At 54.1% G+C, this 19,748-nt stretch overlaps 1 protein-coding gene across 1 annotated transcript in view; it reads left to right on the top strand.

Annotated features, from left to right (window-relative positions):
• The window catches only part of LOC140394804 (cyclic nucleotide-binding domain-containing protein 2-like), a 159,051-nt gene that overhangs the window by 35,998 nt on the left and 103,305 nt on the right, over positions 1–19,748 (top strand). Inside the window, 1 exon segment of the mRNA XM_072481993.1 lies at positions 974–1,030. Within this exon segment, the coding sequence (XP_072338094.1) occupies positions 974–1,030 (57 nt within the window).

A 19,748-nucleotide genomic window follows, 5' to 3' on the forward strand; every position in this document is an offset into this window, starting at 1 on the left:
TGGTGCATTCTGGTCCTCCAACCTGCCACCAATGTGAACAATTTCTCCCTATTTACTCGAAGCACACCCCTCGTGATTTTGAACATCTCCACCAAACTCTCCCTTCAACCTTCTCTTCTCCTAGGGCAGCACGGTCTTGCATTGGTTAGCATTGCCGTTTCGCGGCGCTGAGGTCCCAGTTTCGATCCCGGCTCTGGGTCACTGTCTGTTTGCACATTCTCCCCATGTTTGCGTGGGTTTTGCCCCAACAACCCAAAGATGTGCAGGGTAGGGATATTGGCCACGCTAAATTGCCCCTTAGTTGGAAAAAATTAATTGGGTACTCTTTAAAAACAAATGACATTATCATTGTGCACCCATTTCCCTAGAACAGGAGTTGCTGTTGAAGCCGTCCTGCCAACCACTTGGGCCTTGATCACTGCTGTGGGGATGAAAAAAGCTCTGGAATTGTATTGGACAAGGGATTCCGAATGGGTCCCCAGGCCATGAATTTAGTTCTCTCTCTCCCTCCGCGCACCCCCCCCCCCAAACAACTCAACCTGACTGAAACTTGCTCATAATGTGGATTAGTGACACTTGCTGGAAGCGACAAACTCATGGACCTGTTCTCTGCAGATAAAAGGAATATGTTCAAGCCGTCACCTTTTGTGAATTACACGGGAACTTGGGGAAGCCATATTTTCCTGTTGCTTTCCCCATGGCGACACCTTGGCCAATCAGATCAGAGCTTTTCCTCCTGTAGTATCCATTGCTGAGACAGTTTGAAATTTGGCATTCTTGTGTTTGTTCTATTGAGTGCGAGATGAAAAGTTTCCGCAACATGTCCCTCGCTCTTTGCAGCAATATTTAAGTTCACTTTTTTCCGGGGGGGTGGGGTGGGTGGTGTTTGTAATGCCTTCAGTTTTATCTCTTTCCCTCATGAGCTCCCAATGGGCACTGAAAAACATTAAAATCTCTATTTTTATTCAAACAGGAACAGAGGGAAAGCAGCAAAGCAGCTTTTGATGCCCAATATTTCAAGACAAAACATGTAAGTCACCCCCTCCTTTCCATTCCTGACTGATTTGCAGAATGATCATAAGAAAAATTCAGGGAATATGTGGGGAGGTTGTTGCTGGCGATGTTTTAGATTGGTTGGTATTGGACAATCCATAAGGCTAAGGTCAGACCAGTACGTGTTTTAGATTTTCTATGCAATGATTGCCCTCATTTCAATGTGATGTAAGCACTGTGCTTTGAAATAACTCAGCCGGCGACTTCCGGGTGCGGCGATGACCAGCTAAGTCGCACGTTTCGGCAGCTCCCGGTGGAACGGACTTTTGGGCTCTTAATAGGAGCCCCATCGGCAATTTTAACGGCAAATAACACTGTGCGGTAATCCAGAAGGGAATCCCCCCCTGGATACGGATGGAAAAAAGAGAGGAAAGTAGCCGGATTGCGGTGGATCCTCAAGAGCAGCGGTCAGGAAGGCAAGCACAAAGCAAGATGGCGTCGGAAGGAGGCAGTTTAATATGGGGCCCTGACCAACAAGAGTTCCTGCGGCGTTGCGTAGATGAACTCAAAAAGGAGATGAAGAATGAGCTGTTGGCCCCGATATTACAAGCGATTGAGGGGCTAAAGGAGGAGCAAAAGACCCAGGAACAGGAGCTTCGGGTCGTGAAGGCAAAGGCTGCTGAGAATGAGGACGACATACAGGGCCTGGTGGTGAAAACGGAGATCCACGAGGCACAACACAAAAGATGTGTGGAAAGGCTGGAGGTGCTGGAGAATAATGCGAGGAGGAAGCACCTAAGGATACTTGGTCTTCCCGAAGGTGCAGAAGGGGCGGACGTCGGGGCATATGTGAGCACGATGCTGCACTCATTAACGGGATCGGAGGCCCCGACGGGTCCGCTGGGGGTGGAGGGAGCCTATCGGGTTATGGCGCGAAGACTGAGGGCTGGAGAAATTCCTCGTGCAATAGTGGTGAATTTCTCCGATATAAGGACAGAGAGATGGTCCTCAGATGGGCAAAGAAAACTCGGAGCAGTAGGTGGGAGAATGCGGTGATCCGCGTATATCAAGATTGGAGTGCGGAGGTGGCGAGAAGGAGGGCAAGCTTTAATCGGGCCAAGGCGGTGTTGCATAAAAGGAAGGTCAAATTCGGAATGCTGCAACCGGCAAGACTGTGGGTCACACATCTAGGGAAACACCACTACTTCGAAACGGCAGATGAGGCGTGGACATTTATTGTCGAGGAGAAGCTGGAGTGAGCGGGCCAGAAAAAGAACGTTTGGGACAAAAGTGGGGGGGTGAATTTGTGGGATGAAGGGGGGAAAAGGGGGAAGAGAGGACTTCCCAAGTTGTTAAACCTGCGACCCTGTAACTTCTCTCTCTTCCCGATGTCGTGGGGGAGGGGGTGAGGGAGGATGAGGAGCTGAGGGCGCCGGCCAATGGGGGCGGGGCCATAAGGGAAGCGCGGGCTTTGTTCCCGCGCTATGGTAATCATGGCGGGAACAGGGAAGCAGGAAGGAGGGGGCCTCGCACAGTGTGAGCCGAGGTCACGGGGGGAAGCCGAGGTCGGCCAGAGTTTGCTGACTTCTGGGAGCAACATAGGGGGTGCAATTACGCTAGCTTGGGATCTAGCGGTGGGGGGGGGGGGTTAACTGGGTTGCTGCTGCTGGGGAGAAGGGGGAGCTGGTATGGGAGGGGGAGGGTCAGGGCGGGGGGGCGCCGCCTGGGGGGGATACAGCTACGTGGGAACCGGGTGAGGAGCTGGATTGAAAAAGGAAATGGCTAGTCGTCCGGGGGGGGGGGGGTAAAGAGCCCCCCAACCCGGTTGATCACGTGGAATGTGAGAGGGCTGAACGGGCCGATTAAGAGGGCACGGGTACTCGCACACCTAAAGAAACTTAAGGCAGATGTGGTTATGCTTCAGGAGATGCATCTGAAGCTGATAGACCAGGTTAGACTTCGCAAAAGATGGGTGGGGCAGGTGTTTCATTCGGGGCTAGATGCAAAAAACAGGGGGGTGGCCATACTAGTGGGGAAGCGGGTAATGTTTGAGGCAAAGACTATAGTGGCGGATAGTGGGGGCAGATACGTGATGGTGAGTGGCAAACTGCAAGGGGAGGCGGTGGTATTAGTGAACGTGTATGCCCCGTACTGGGATGATGCCAATTTTAGAGGCGTATGTTAGGACGAATCCCGGACCTAGAAGTGGGGAAGTTGGTAATGGGTGGAGACTTTAATACCGTGCTGGACCCAGGGCTGGACAGATCGAGGTCCAGGACCGGAAGGAGGCCGGCTGCAGCTAGGGTGCTTAAGGATTTTATGGAGCAGATGGGAGGAGTAGATCCCTGGAGATTTAGTAGACCTAGGAGTAAGGAGTTTTCGTTTTTCTCCTATGTACACAAAGTATTTTCACGAATAGATTTTTTTGTTTTGCGAAGGGCACTGATCCCAAAGGTGACGGGGACAGAGTACACGGCTATAGCCATCTCGGATCATGCTCCACACTGGGTGGACCTGAAGATAGGGGAAGAAAAACAACAACTTCCACCCTGGAGAATGGACATGGGATTATTGGCAGATGAGGGGGTGTGTCTAAGGGTGAGGGGGTGTATTGAAAGGTACTTGGAACTTAATGATAATGGGGAGGTACAGGTGGGAGTGGTCTGGGAGGCACTGAAGGCAGTGGTTAGAGGGGAGCTGATATCTATTAGGGCACACAAAGGAAAGCAGGAGGGTAGGGAAAGGGAGCGGTTGTTGAAAGAACTTCTGAGGGTGGACAGACAATACGCGGAGGCACCGGAGGAGGGACTGTACAGGGAAAGGCAAAGGCTACATGTAGAATTTGACTTGTTGACTACGGGTAATGCAGAGGCACAATGGAGGAAGGCACAGGGTGTACAGTACGAATATGGGGAGAAGGCGAGTGGGTTGTTGGCCCACCAACTGAGGAAAAGGGGAGCATCGAGAGAGATAGGGGGGGGTGAGAGATGAGGAGGGAGAGATGGAGCGGGGAGCGGAGAGAGTGAATGGAGTGTTCAAGGCATTTTATGAAAGATTATATGAAGTACAGCCCCCGGACGGGAAGGAGAGAATGATGTGCTTTCTGGATCAGCTGCAATTTCCTAAGGTGGAGGAGCAGGAGAGAGTGAGGCTGGGAGCACAGATTGAGACGGAGGAAGTAGTGAAAGGGATTGGGAGCATGCAGCCGGGGAAGGCCCCGGGACCAGACGGATTCCCAGTTGAATTCTATAAGAAATATTTGGACTTGCTAGCCCCGCTACTGATGAGAACCTTTAATGAGGCGAGGGAAAGGGGGCAGCTGCCCCCGACTATGTCAGAGGCAACGATATCGCTCCTCCTAAAGAAGGAAAAAGACCCGCTGCAATGCGGGTCATACAGGCCCATTTCCCTCCTGAATGTGGATGCTAAGATTCTGGCCAAGGTAATGGCAATGAGGATAGAGGATTGTGTCCCGGGGGTGGTCCATGAGGACCAAACTGGGTTTGTGAAGGGGAGACAGCTAAATACAAATATACGGAGGCTGCTAGGGGTAATGATGATGCCCCCACCAGAGGGGGAAGCGGAGATAGTGGTGGCGATGGATGCCGAGAAAGCATTTGATAGAGTGGAGTGGGATTATTTGTGGGAGGTGTTGAGGAGATTTGGCTTTGGGGACGGGTATATCAGGTGGGTACAGTTGCTGTATAGGGCCCCGATGGCGAGCGTGGTCACGAATGGACGGGGGTCTGACTATTTTCGGCTCCATAGAGGGACGAGGCAGGGATGTCCTCTGTCCCCGTTATTGTTTGCATTGGCGATTGAACCCCTGGCCATAGCACTGAGGGGTTCCAGGAAGTGGAGGGGAGTACTTAGGGGGGGAGAAGAACACCGGGTATCTCTGTATGCGGATGATTTGTTGCTATCTGTGGCGGATCCGGCGGAGGGGATGCCTGAGATAATGCGGATACTTGGGGAGTTTGGGGATTTTTCAGGGTATAAACTGAACATGGGGAAAAGTGAGTTATTTGTGGTGCATCCGGGGGAGCAGAGCAGAGAGATAGAGGATTTACCGTTGAGGAAGTTAACAAGGGACTTCCGGTACCTGGGGATCCAGATAGCCAAGAATTGGGGCACATTACATAGGCTTAATTTAACACGGTTGGTGGAACAGATGGAGGAGGATTTCAAGAGATGGGACATGGTGTCCTTGTCATTGGCAGGTAGGGTGCAGGCGGTTAAAATGGTGGTCCTCCCGAGATTCCTTTTTGTGTTCCAGTGCCTCCCGGTGGTGATCACGAAGGCTTTTTTCAAAAGAATTGAGAAGAGCATTATGAGTTTTGTGTGGGCTGGGAAGACCCCGAGAGTGAGGCGGGGATTCTTGCAGCGTAGTAGGGACAGGGGGAGCCTGGCACTACCGAGCCTAAGTGAGTACTACTGGGCCGCCAATGTTTCAATGGTGTGTAAGTGGATGGGAGAAGGGGAGGGAGCGGCGTGGAAGAAATTGGAGAGGGCGTCCTGCAGGGGGACTAGCCTGCAAGCAATGGTGACGGCACCGTTGCCATTCTCACCAAAGAAATACACCACAAGCCCGGTGGTGGTGGCTACATTGAAAATTTGGGGGCAGTGGAGACGGCATAGGGGAGGGACGGGAGCTTCGGTGCGGTCCCCGATAAGAAACAATCATAGGTTCGTTCCGGGAAGAATGGATGGGGATTTGGAGCATGGCAAAGAGCTGGGGTAGTACAACTAAGAGATCTATTTGTAGATGGGACGTTTGCGAGTCTGGGAGCGCTGACGGAGAAATATGGGTTGCCCCAAGGGAATGCATTTCGGTATATGCAATTGAGGGCTTTTGCGAGGCAACAGGTGAGGGAATTCCCGCAGCTCCCGACGCAGGAAGTGCAGGATAGAGTGATCTCAGAGACATGGGTGGGGGACGGTAAGGTGGCGGACATATACAGGGAGATGAGGGACGAGGGGGAGATCATGGTAGATGAGCTGAAAGGGAAATGGGAAGAAGAACTGGGGGAGGAGATTGAGGAGGGGCTGTGGGCTGATGCCCTACGTAGGGTAAACTCATCGTCCTCGTGTGCCAGGCTAAGCCTGATACAATTTAAGGTGCTACATAGGGCGCATATGACTGGAGCACGGCTTAGTAAATTTTTTGGGGTAGAGGATAGGTGTGCGAGATGCTCGAGAGGCCCAGCGAATCACACCCACATGTTCTGGTCATGCCCGGCACTACAGGGGTTCTGGGGGGGGGGGTGACAAAGGTGCTTTCGAAGGTGGTGGTGGTCCGGGTCGAACCAAGCTGGGGGTTGGCTATATTTGGGGTTGCAGAAGAGCCGGGAGTGCGGGAGGCGAGAGAGGCTGACGTGTTGGCCTTTGCGTCCCTTGTAGCCCGGCGCAGGATATTGTTAATGTGGAAGGAAGCCGAACCCCTGGGTGTGGAGACCTGGATAAATGATATGGCAGGGTTTATAAAGTTAGAACGGATTAAGTTTGTGTTAAGGGGTTCGGCTCAGGTGTTCACCAGGCGGTGGCAACCGTTCGTCGACTACCTCACAGAAAGATAGAGGGAATGGAAAAGAAGTAGACAACAGCAGCAACCCAGAGGGGAGGGGAGAGGGGAGGAGAGGGGGGGGGGGGGAGGGGGAGAGGAGAGGGGAGGGGAGGGGGAGGGGAGAGGGGAGAGGGGAGGGGCGGGGGAGAGGGGATGGGAGAGGGGAGGGGAGGGGGGAGGGGAGGGGGGAGGGGAGGGGAGGGGGGAGGGGAGGGGTGAGGGGAGGGGGGGTGGGGGAGGGGGAGGGGGGTGGGGAGGGGAGGGGGGGTGGGGAGGGGAGGGGGGGTGGGGAGGGGAGGGGGGTGGGGAGGGGAGGGGAGGGGCAGCTACATTTGCTGCCAACGTTGTACATGTGCAGTTGCATGTGCAATCACCATTTATTTAGGGGGCATTGTGCAGTAGGGCATGTGTGTGGTCACCATCGTTATGAGGGCATTGTGCAGCAGGACATGTGTGGTCACCATCTTTATAAGGGCAATGTACAGTTGGGTATGTGTGTGGTCACCATCTTTACGAGGACAATGTGTGTGTGGTTGCCATCTTTATAGAGAACAATATGTGACATGAATCCAGCTCATTTACTTCCAGGAACCACATACTTTGCATCCAAATAAAGTGGCTGTCAGTGCTTTGCAATATCATATTTAGCTCTGCACCATCATTAATTAATTGATCCTTCTTAAACTAAAGGAATTTGAGAACGTGACAGAATATGCAACCATTTTAAGGCAAGATTTTGCCTCCTCCATTAAACCTTTAGAATGACTGAATTCAGATCGACATTACCATAGCTTTCTCTCCTATCTTGACTGAAGGTTTGCAATCACTGAATTTCGCAACGTGTGTTCACAGTGCTAATAAATTGCGAGACGACAGAAATCATTAAAGCGAGTTGAAGCATGAGCATTTAGTAACCATTCTGAAATGTACCTCTGAAATGTTCCTGTCACTCCTTGTAAAATGGTGTAACACTTTCCATTTCTGCGCACATGCAAATAACATCGCCGGCCATGTAGCATTGTCAGGATACACAGCAGTTTATTTCCACTCGGACAGTATTTCTAACTCCATGTTTCCTATCCAACCTTTCCTGCATTCACTTATCTCACTGAGTCTTAAATGCTGGCACGGTTACTGCTGATGGAGATTGTGGCACAGTGGGCAGAGTCCCCCTATCTCTGAGACACAAGCTCCGGCGCCCCATGGTTTTCATAACGCAGCCAAACAGGTTGCAAAATCCTTCTGACATGCACCAGTGGGAGGCATTAAGAGCGGGAGAGATTCCTGGTCAGCCATGTGCGGGAAAGGAATTGGAGCCTCTACCATCACTGTTCATAGCTCCAGACCACAACACACTTGTAAAAAGTGTGTGTTTGTGGTAGTCACCACTGATGTATATATTAGGTGCTTTGTGGTAAGGCCCTGTACTACAGGTACGGGGGTAGTTCCCGGCCTGCTGGCTCCACCCAGTAGGCGGAGTATAAATATGTGTGCTCCCCATACAGCAGCCATTTCGCCAGCTGCTGTAGGGGGCCACACATCTTAGTGTAATAAAGCCTCGATTGCATCCAACTCTCGTCTTTGTGTAATTGATCGTGCATCAATTTATTGCACTCAAGTTTTCAGAAGACGGACCTCCGCATCAAGCCAGATCGCCTGCAGCTGGATCCGCAATCAGGCAACGCCAAAAAGGACTTTGAACATTGGCTAGCCTGTTTCGAAGCATACATCGGGTCTGCACCAGACTCAATTCTGGAAGCTCAGAAGATTCAGATCCTCTACACGCGGCTGAGCTCCGACGTCTTTCCACTTATCCAGGACGCGCGGACCTACGAAGACGCCATGGCGCTACTGAAGGAAAACTATGCTCAGCAGACTAACACGCTCTACGCAAGACACATCCTCTCCACTCATAGTCAACTTCCTGGTGAGTCAGTGGAAGATTTCTGGTGTGCTCTAATTCCCCTTCAGAGACTGTGACTGTCAGGCCATCATGGCCACGGAACACTCGAACCTGCTCATGAGCGACGCTTTTGTTACGGGGATAGGGTCGGATTACATCCGCCAACGCCTTTTAGAAGGGGCCACGCTCGACCTCGCAGCAACCAATAAGCTAGCGCTCTCGCTGACGGTCGCTTCGCGCAACATCCAGGCCTACAACCCCGTCCGTGCGGCCCACCCCTCCTACGCATCATGGACTCCGCAGACGGCCGCCCCATCAGGGACTGCACTCAGCCAAACCCACGCTTGAGCCGCGCGGCAGCCAACCACCCTGGGGGTCCCAAATGTTACTTCTGTGGGCAACCAAAACACCCCCGACAATGCTGCCCGGCCCGGAGCGCCCTTTGCAAGGCCTGTGCCAAGAAGGGACACTTCGCACTTCGCTGCGGAATGCCAGGCCTGCGCAGTCGCTGCTATTGTTCAGACCCCCCCCCCCCCCCCCACGTACGGCAAGTGGGCGCCGCCATCTTCCCCTCTCCGGCCCACGTGCGGCCCATGGGCGCCGCAATCTTGTTCGACCCCCACCACGTGCGGCCCGTGGGCGCCACCACCTTGTTCATCACCCACCACGTGCGGCCCATGGGTGCTGCCATCTTGTCCTCCTCAGGATCACCAGGCGCCGCCATCTTGTTTCCCCACGACACGTGTGTACCATCGTACCAGGACCCATGCCCCCCGGGCACCCCATCTTCTGCCACCATCGACGACCAGCCACATCTCGCCTCGGTCAGAATTGACCAGTCCCGCCCTCGCATCCTAGCAATGGCCTCAACCAACGTGAAAATCGATGGGCATGAGATCTCCTGCCTGCTGGACTCCAGGAGCACCGAGAGCTTCATCCATCCCGATACGGTAAGGCGCTGCTCCCTCGCGGTACATCCCGCCAACCAGAGAATCTCCCTGGCCTCTGGGTCCCACTCCATGGCAATCTGGGGGTACTGCATCACCACTCTCACTGTCCAGGGCATGGAGTTCAGCGGCTTCCGCCTCTACGTCCTCCCCAACCTCTGCGCTGCCTTGCTACTCGGCCTGGACTTTCAGTGCAACCTCCAGAGCCTAACATTGAAATTCGGCGGGCCCCTACCACCCCTTACTGTGTGCGGCTTCGCGACCCTAAAGGCTGACCCACCTTCCCTATTTGCAAACTTAACCCCAGATTGCAAACCCGTCGCCACCAGGAGCAGACGGTACAGCGCCCAGGACAGGACCTTCATCAGGTCCGAAGTCCAGCGACTGCTTCGGGAAGGCATCATCGAGGCCAGCAACAGCCCCTGGGGAGCCTAAGTGGTAGTTGTGAAAACTGGGGAAAAACACAGAATGGTCATGGACTACAGTCAGACCATCAATAGGTACACACAGCTCAACGCGTACCCCCTCCCACGCATATCTGATATGGTCAATCAGATTGCACAGTACCGCGTCTTCTCAACTGTCGACCTAAAATCCGTCTACCACCAGCTCCCCATCCGTAAGGCGAACCGCCCATACACTGCCTTCGAGGCAGACGGCTGCCTTTACCACTTTCTTAGGGTTACCTTTGGCGTGACCAACGGGGTCTCGGTTTTCCAACGGGCAATGGACCAATGGTTGACCGGTACGGGCTGCGGGCCACTTTCCCGTACCTAGACAATGTCACCATCTGTGGCCACGATCAGCAGGACCATTACGTCAACCTTGCCAAATTTCTCCACACCTTCACTCTCCTCAACCTAACTTATAACAAGGAGAAGTGCGTGTTCAGCACGAACCGCTTAGCCATCCTCGGCTATGTGGTCCAGAACGGAGTTCTGGGGCCCGATCCCGACCGCATGTGCCCCCTCATGGAACTCCCCCTCCCCCACTGCCCCAAGGCCCTCAAACGTTGCCTGGGGTTCTTTTCTTACTACGCCCAGTGGGTCCCAGATTATGCAGACAAGGCCCGCTCACTCATTCAATGCACTCTTTTTCTCCTAACGCACTTCAACCGTATTAAGGCTGACATCGCCAAGGCCGCGATGCACGCAGTCAACGAGACGTTACCATTTCAAGTCGAGAGCGACGCATCAGACGACGCTCAAGCCGCCACCCTCAACCAGGCAGGCAGGCCCGTGGCATTCTTTTCACAAACCCTTCATGCCTCCGAAATTCGGCATTCCCCCGTCAAAAAAGAAGCCAAAGCCATCGTTGAAGCTGTGCGGCATTGGGGGCAATACCTGGCCGGCAGGAGATTCACTCTCCTCACTGACCAACGGTCGGTAGCCTTCATGTTTAACAACACACAGCGGGGCAAGATCAAGAACGAGAAAATCTTGAGGTGGAGGATCGAGCTCTCCATCTAGAACTACAAGATTTTGTATCGCCCCGATAAGCTCAACGAGCCCTCCGATGCCCTATCCCGAGGTACATGTGCCAGCGCACAGGTGGACCGACTCCGGACTCTGCATGACAACCTTTGTCACCCGGGAGTCACACGTTTGTACCACTTCATCAAGGCCCGCAATCTGCCCTACTCCGTTGAGGAAGTCAGGGCAATCACCAGAGACTGCCAGGTCTGCGCGGAGTGCAAACCATACTTCTACCAGCCAGACCGTGCACGCCTGGTGAAGGCCTCCCGCCCCTTTGAACGCCTCAGCATGGACTTCAAAGGGCCCCTCACCTCCACCGACCATAATACGTACTTCCTCAATGTGATCGATGAATATTCCAGATTCCCCTTCGCCATCCCATGCCCCGACATGACGTCTGCCACCGTGATCAAAGCCCTCAACGCCATCTTCGCTCTGTTTGGCTTCCCCGCCTACGTCCACAGCGACAGGGGACCCTCATTCATGAGCGATGAGTTGCGACAGTTCCTGCTCAACAAGGGTATCGCCTTGAGTAGGACGATCAGCTATAACCCCCGGGGGAAACGGGCAGGTGGAGAGGAAGAATGGGATGGTCTGGAGGGCTGTCCAACTGGCCCTACGGTCCAGAAATCTCCCGGCCACCCGCTGGCAGGAGGTCCTCCCCTGCACTGCACTCCATTTGGTCGCTCCTGTGCACTGCGACTAATGACACACCCCCATGAACGTCTCTTTGCCTTCCCCAGGAAGTCCACCTCTGGGGTGTCGCTCCCGACTTGGCTCGCAGCTCCAGGACCCGTCCTGCTCCGTAAGCACGTACGACTCCACAAGGCGGACCCGTTGGTTGAGAGGGTATAGCTTCTGCACGCCAACCCACAGTACGCCTATGTAGCGTACCCCGACGGCCGCCAAGATACTGTCTCCCTCAGGGACCTGGCACCAGCTGGTTCCACACACACACACCCCTCCGGCCCGGCGCCATCCCCCCCCCCAGTGCACCCAGCCACAACCCCCGCCCCAGGACAATCCGTCCTTCCCCTGCCCACACCCGAGGATAAAGAGGATTTCAACACGCTCCCGGAGTCACCGAAGACCAGACCGACACCGGAATCGCCGCCATCACTGCGGCGCTCCCAACAGCAGATCAAGGCTCCGGACCGACTGAATCTGTAACTTGATCGGTACTCTTAAAAAAACATCAGCCTTCTGTATAACTCTCCTCCACCCCCGCTGGACTCAATTTTTTTCCTGTACTTTAAAACATCTACTTGTAAAAAGTTCTCCACCACCCCCACCGGACTCAATTTTAACAGGAGGTGAATGTGGTAGACACTACTGATGTATATATTAGGTGCTTTGTGGTAAGGCCCTGTACTACAGGCATGGGGGTAGTTCCCTGCCTGCTGGCTCCGCCAGTAGGCGGAGTATAAATATGTGTGCTCCTCGTACAGCAGCCATTTCGCCAGCTGCTGTAGGAGGCCACACATCTTGGTGTAATAAAGCCTCGATTGCATCCAACTTTCGTCTTTGTGTAATTGATCGTGCATCAGTGTTGCCACAGCAACGCGGACTCCATGAGTGCAACATGCACCCATGTCACTGCTTGGTAGCGCTTTCGTCTCCAAGTCAACAGGCTGTGGATTCGAGGCCCACTCTCGGCACTTAAAACACAAAATGCATTCTGACACTCCCGTTGTCAGTAAAGGGGGAATGCTGCACCGTCAGAGGCACAGTCTCTCGGGTTAGGTATTACCTGAGCCCCCGTGGTTCGATTCCGGCTTGGGTCACTGTCTGTGCGGAGTCTGCACATCCTCCCCGTGTGTGCGCGGGTTTCCTCCGGGTGCTCCGGTTTCCTCCCACAGTCCAAAGATGTGCAGGTTAGGTGGATTGGCCATGATAAATTGCCCTTAGTGTCCAAAATTGCCCTTAGTGTTGGGTGGGGTTACTGGGTTATGGGGATAGGGTGGAGGTGTTGACCTTGGGTAGGGTGCTCTGTCCAAGAGCCGGTGCAGACTCGATGGGCCGAATGGCCTCCTTCTGCACTGTAAATTCTATGATAAACTGAGAGCAAGAACGTGAATGTCTCATCATTAGCACAGGTGGTTTATGGGAGCTTGCTGTGCTCAAATTGACGCTGAGTTCTTTATATTACAATGGTGACAATGTTTATAAGTACCTCAATGGCTATAAGGCTGTCAGGGGATCTCCTGAGGATGTGAAAGGCACTAAATAAATGTTAAGTTATTTCTTTCAACCGCACAGTCCCCAACCTCTCTGTGTTTAGAAGAGGTTTCTTTTTGTTCTCTTAGGCAGTGGGAAGAACATGTTTACTCCAAGGAGGACCAGCCAATCAACTTTCCTGCCTGGTCTCTTGCCCTTTCAGCAATCTGGCCTCCCAGTCTTTTATTCATTTATTCACTCATTTATTCACTCACTCACTCACTCACTCCTGTGATTATGTGAGTCCAATGATGATAAAGGGCCCGAGCGAAACCAGGCACGCCAAACAGTTTGCAATGCAACCAGCCCCCTCCAGTAGGCAAAACCTGGATCTCGCATGTGGCGAGAAACCAATTATCACCACTTAAGCCCGATTTCCATACAATTAACGAGAGCCACCCCATATCCAACAGGCTCCTGTCATTCAGCGGCCTCCCCAGCAAGTGGTCACGCTGGCACCGATTAGTACTCCTTTTGAAAAACGTGAACCTGGCAGAAGGGCTTCCGTGGGGAGTCGAGGAGGTGAGTAGCCATCTTTGCTCACAGGCAAAGAGCCCGGGGGGGCTGTGCTTGCTGCCCCAGTGCTCGGCCGGGGGTGGGGGACCCTTGGCTGGGGGAGAGGGACCCTCCACAGGGGCGGGCTGCCATGGGTGGGTGGGGGGGGGGAAGTGCTCAGGGGGGCAACCACCCACGGCATCACCATGCCATCCTGGATCATGTGTACCCGTTCCGGGGGCCAACCCTTGTCCCTGCCCATCTGCCCACCGACCACCCATAGCCCCCACTGACTGCTGAGGCCTCTGGCCATGCAGCTGAAGGCTATCGCTAATAGGGAATTGGCAACCGTGGTTAAGTGAGCACATCACACAACCCAAGTGGATTCCCTGGGTAGGCGGGCCATATAGCATGTGTGAATCATTACCTGGCCTCACAATCAAACCGTGACACCTGGACATTGTCCCTGAACACTGCGGGAGGCAACACCACACACGCAGCAGCCAACGTCCGAACACCCAGGGGATGGGACGCAGCTCCGGGGACATGTATACGGATGGAGGGTGGGTGAGTGCCATGGGAAGGGGACCAGCGCCCGGTCCAGGTGACGTTATGAGCGGGGGACTGGGATTCAGGGTCTGGTGTTCGGTGAGCGAGGCCTGCTGCGGCCAGGTGAGCATTGGAAGGCCATTCCGGGTGGGAGAGGAGGGAGGATCAGTGGGGGATTGGAGGGTCCCAGGGTGGGAGCCATCGCTGTTTATCAGTCTAACACCCCCTCTCAATGCCTCACACATATTGACTGTTATTGTCGGTATTTTGGACCCCACTAGAACTTGCCCTAATGGTGCTGCTGGTAGACCGGCCGGCCAGATGGCAGAGACGGCGGCAGCAGCACATCTGCAGATATTCGAGGCAGCGGACCATGTGCCGGACCCCGCCCCACACCCTGAGGACCCGGCCACCTATCAAGCCAGGGAGGGCCCCAGAGGCGGAGTCCTCTGATGGCTGAGGGTGTATAGGCGTCGCTGGTCATTTGAACAGATGATGGACAGTGCGTGCCGCAGGAGGCTCCGCCTCTACAAGGAGACTGTGCGACACCTGTGCCATGTCCTCGCGGACTTGGCACCACATGGAGGAGGAGGACACCCGTTCTCGGTGGCCATCAAGGTCACTGCAGCCCTGAACCTTTACACCTCGGGATCATTCCAGATCTCAAGCGGGGACTTGTGCGGCATCCCACAGCCCATTGGTGCATCCAACAGGTCACAGATACCCTGTATGCCTGGGCAGAAAACGACATCATCTTTGACATGGACCAGGCCCAACAAGATGCCCGGGCAGCAGGTTTTTCCACCATCACCGGGATGCCCCAGGTCCAGGGGTAATAGATGCCACGCATGTTGCCCTGTTCTCACCGGGCCATCTGGGGGGGCCCTATGTTAACAGAAAGGGATTCCACGCCCTCAACATACAGCCCGTGTGCGACCACCAGATGAAGATAATGCACGTGTGTGTACTCTTCCCGGGGAGTGTGCACAACAGCTACATCCTGGGGCAGTCGGTCATCCCTGCCCTCTTTGAGGACCATCTCAGGATGGGCGGCTGGCTCTTGCAGGATATGGGGTACCCGCTGAGGGTATGGTTAATGATGTCAGTACGGAGGCTGGAGACTGAAGCGGAGACCCGGTACAAGGAGGCCCATGCAACCACCCGGGCTGTCATTGAGCGATGCATCAGACTCCTCAAGATGTGGTTCCGATGCCTTGATCGCTCTGCTGGTGCCCTGCAGTACACTGCCCACTTTGTGGTGGTCTGTTGTGTCCTCCACAACCTCGCAAAGCAGCGAGGTGACGAACTGCAGGTTGGTGATGAGGAACATGTGGCCACCTCTGAGGAGATGAGGATGAGGATAATGAGGCAGCGCCAGACCAACAGGGGCTGGAGGATGAGGCCAGTGAGGAACCTAAGGCCCAGCCGGAGTCTGCAGGACAGGTGGCAGCAGCGAGGGTCCAGCAAGCTAGGAGGGCCAGGGAGGCCCTCATACCCGCCTGCTTCACTTAGGATGTGGCTTGGTCCGTCACCTCCCCACTCCCATTTCCCACCCTCCCAGGGTATGTGTCACATCACTCCAGGGTGCTGGGATTGCGTTGGCACTGTATGATAGCCTGCAGAGAGCTGACCGCCAGTGCTCCTCAATCTGTGCCACAGTCTGACCCCTGCCTGTATGCTGAGTGCTCGCTCACACCCATCACCTGCAAGCGGTGTGCCCGGGGAGGGAGGAGGAATGCCTGGAGCAATGGGCCAAGGGTTTTGAGGTCGGCCCGCATTGCGGAAGAAAGTGACAGTTGCGTTATACAGGTGTGTTCAAGGATGTTTCTTGTGTTTTACAATTCCCCACTCTCCCGATGATGCCCCCCCCCCCTTCCCCACCACCGCCCCCCCCCCCTCCCCCTGTGCCCTCAGTCATCCTCGATGTGCTTTGCCTTCCTAGCTCTACCGCTACATCTAGGTGTCTCTTCAGGATGCACATCTCAGGTGGAGGCAGTCAGCTTCTTACCTCGTCCCGTGGCCTTCGGTGCCCCTGGTGAATGTCCTCTGGGGACTCTGAAGCTGGAGGGCCCGGCTCACTTGTCAGCGACACATGCACAGCCGTGCCGCCCTGTCCCGTGTGCTGGCTATGATATGCGGCCTCATCAGGAGGGTGGAACTCTGAACATAGAACATACAGTGCAGAAGGAGGCCATTCGGCCCATCGTGTCTGCACCGACCCACTTAAGCCCTCACTTCCACCCTATCCCCATAACCCAATAACCCTTCCTAACCGTTTTTGGTCACTAAGGGTGATTTAGCATGGCCAATCCACCTAACCTGCACATCTTTGGACTGTGGGAAGAAACCGGAGCACCCGGAGGAAACCCACGCACACACGGGGAGAATGTGCAGACTCCGCACAGACAGTTACCCAGCAGGGAATCGAACCTGGGACCCTGGCGCTGTGAAGCCACAGTGCTAATCACTTGTGCTACCATGCTGCCCTGGGGAGCCACCGTCACCACTCCATGAGATGGGTCCAGGTTGGCACCCAGTGCCTCCTCCTCCTGCTCGGTGCCAATAGGGTCCTGGGGTTCACCCTGGGATGGAGGAGCAGCTGGTTCGAGCCCCAGCTGCCCCAGCATCATCTGGTGGAGGGTCGGGATGACAGCTGTGCTGCGACTATTATGGTGACATCCTCGGAGCTCTCCTCTGAGGTGTTCTCCTGGGAGGCTGGAGAGGGGGCCACTCGGGATGGGCCGGCGCCGTCAGCTGGAGGGCCTGTGGGAGAATAGACATATAGTCACTGGGAAGGATGGCTCCGTCAGTTAGGCAATAACATCTCACGTTTGACAGGTCCTTTGGCTGGGGCCCAGTGATTCCTCACCTCTGCGGCATCCGCCAGCCTCCGCGTTGGTGACTGCTTTGTCCTCGGCCACCCTGTCACCTCCAGGACGTGCCCCTCGAAGGAGGTGAGAATTCATATGTCCGGCACGCCACCGCCAGCCTGGGCCCTCTCCCACCGATTGTGGGAGAGTGTTTCCTCAGGAGACACAGAGGGCATCGTTGGCCACCTGTGGTTCACAGTGGTGAGAGCAGGTGTGTGAAGGGAGGGTTTGGGGGGGTTGAAGGGAGAGGGGGTGGAGGGAGGGTTGGGGGTCGCATGGATTGGTGGGGATGGATGCTCACTTGGGGCGGAAAGGTCTCGGGTGGGGTGGGGGGGTGGGGGTGGGGTTGGTGTCTGCTTGCTCATGCTGCCCGGTGTAGGTCGTTGACCTTTTTCCAACACTGGAGGCCATTCCTCCTGGTCACACTTCCCGAGCTCACAGCCATACCCACCTTATCCCAGCCAGCACTGCCTGCATTATGGCTGACCCTCTGGGGAACAGGAACAGGACATCCCTCCTGGCCTCCACAGCGTCCAGCAACCTCTTCAGGTCAGCATCCCTGAATCTACGGGCCGGCATCCTAGGCGCCATGAAATGAAATGAAATGAAAATGAAATGAAAATCGCTTATTGTCACGAGTAGGCTTCAATGAAGTTACTGTGAAAAGCCCCTAGTCGCCACATTCCGGCGCCTGTTCGGGGAGGCTGGTACGGGAATCGAACCGTGCTGCTGGCCTACCTTGGTCTGCGTTCAAAGCCAGCGATTTAGCCCAGTGTGCTAAACCAGCCATTGTTGCGAGCTGGCAGTGGTTGGCTGAGCAAGTGCAGCTTAAGTGATGCTCGACCTTGTTAGTGAGGGCCTGGCGAGCACGGTGCCAACGAATCATCTGGCGAGCCTTCATTTGCGACGAGAAGCCCGTGGGGCTTTGTTAAGTGGACCATCGTTAGCACTGCTGCCTCACGGCACTGAGGACCCGGATTCGATCCTGGCCTGTCACTGTCCGTATGGTGTTTGAACATTCTCCCTGTGTCTGCGTGGGTCTCCCCCCCCCCCCCCCCCCGCCACAACCCAAAGGTGTGCAGGATAGGTGGATTGGCCATGCTTAATTGCCCCTTAATTGGAAAAAAGTGAATTGAGTCTCTAAATTTATTTTTAAACATCACCATTCAAAGTTGACATTACATAAAGTGCAAATCAAATTTGTTTCCATCAATTCTCTATGTTACTCAATTACAGAAATATTTATGAGATTCATTAGATGTCAAACATACAGCCCAAAAGTTCTATACAAATTTCCAGCCCATATTAGTGCAATATGGCTCAAAAGTCGTAGACAGCAGCCTTCCCCCTATTGCACCTCTGCAGAGGCTGCCCCAAGCTTTAGTGCATCCCTCAGCACGCAGTCCTGGGCTTTGGACTGTGCCAGTCTGTAGTACTCAATCAAGGACAACTCTTCGTGCTGGAAGTTCAGGCCGACCAAAGAGCATCTTTCACTCCATGACCAGCAAGGTAGCACAGTGGTTAGCACAGTTGCTTCACAGCTCCAGAGTCCCAGGATCGATTCCCGGCTTGGGTCACTATGCGGACTCTGCACGTTCTCCCCATGCCTGCGTGGGTTTCCTCCAGGTTCTACGGTTTCTTCCCACAGTCCAAGAAGTGTAGATTAGGTGGATTGGTCATGCTAAATTGCCCTTAGTGTCGAAAAAGGTTGGGTGGGGTTACTGGGTTACCGGGATAGGGTGGAGGTGTGCTCTTTCCAAGGGCCGATATAGACTCAATGGGCCGAATGGCCTCTTTCTGCAATGTAAGTTCCATGATTCTATGATGATCCTCCAGCAGCCGTTGATGTTCGTCTCGGTGTTGCATCCCTGGAAACAGCCTGTAAAGCACAGAGTCCTGTGTCACTGAGCTGCTCGAATCGAACCTTCTTTGCCAATGCACAGTCCCAAAGGAGGAGGCGAAAAGTCTCTTCCTGATCACAAGTACCTCAAGGGCAACATGTGGACGGGGTAAGGCTCCGGCCATTACCCATCCGTAGTTAACCTTGAGAAGGTGGTTGAACTACTGCAATCCATCTGGTGAAGGTGCTGTCACAGTGCCGTGAATCCTAGGCCTTTTATTATCCTATTTTCTTCATTGTTGGTGTAGTCCAGGGCGTCAAGACTGCCTTCAGCCTCTTCCTTATGTTATGATCCCAGTTCGTACAGCTATTGGACGGAAAGATTCCGGAATGGAACCCTGGCTCAAAAGATTGTAACTTTTACTTTTATTTTAGAAAATGTGGAGAAACCGAGGCTCAGGACTGCTGTTTAGTTTTACCAACAAGAAAAAAACATTTATTAAATATGAAGTTTGATTATCATAAAATACTCCTTTACTGTCCCTTTAGCTTCACAAATGTATACTGTTTTCAAAGGTAGCACCCCACTTTGAAACCAAATAATCGCTGCCACTCATCGGATCTTCCATGGATTTCTTCTCACAATCCCCCAAGGTGATTGTCACATGACGTTTCCCAAACTCCACTCCCAAAAAGACGCGCTTTAAAATCTTCTTTCGAACAATGCATTGCATCAGCTATTTGTAGTAAGACTCCACTCCAGTTTTCCAACTCTCCTTTCAAAAAAAGTCTCCCCATCACTTTTAATATGGAATGCAGCACCAGGTTTCCCACTTCCTTTCGGGTTACCTTTTTATTAAATGCTTTCAAGTACTCAGTCCCCAGCAAAATAAGGA

Source organism: Scyliorhinus torazame, chromosome 2, assembly GCF_047496885.1.
Source record: "Scyliorhinus torazame isolate Kashiwa2021f chromosome 2, sScyTor2.1, whole genome shotgun sequence".
NCBI classification, from domain to species: Eukaryota; Metazoa; Chordata; class Chondrichthyes; order Carcharhiniformes; family Scyliorhinidae; genus Scyliorhinus; species Scyliorhinus torazame.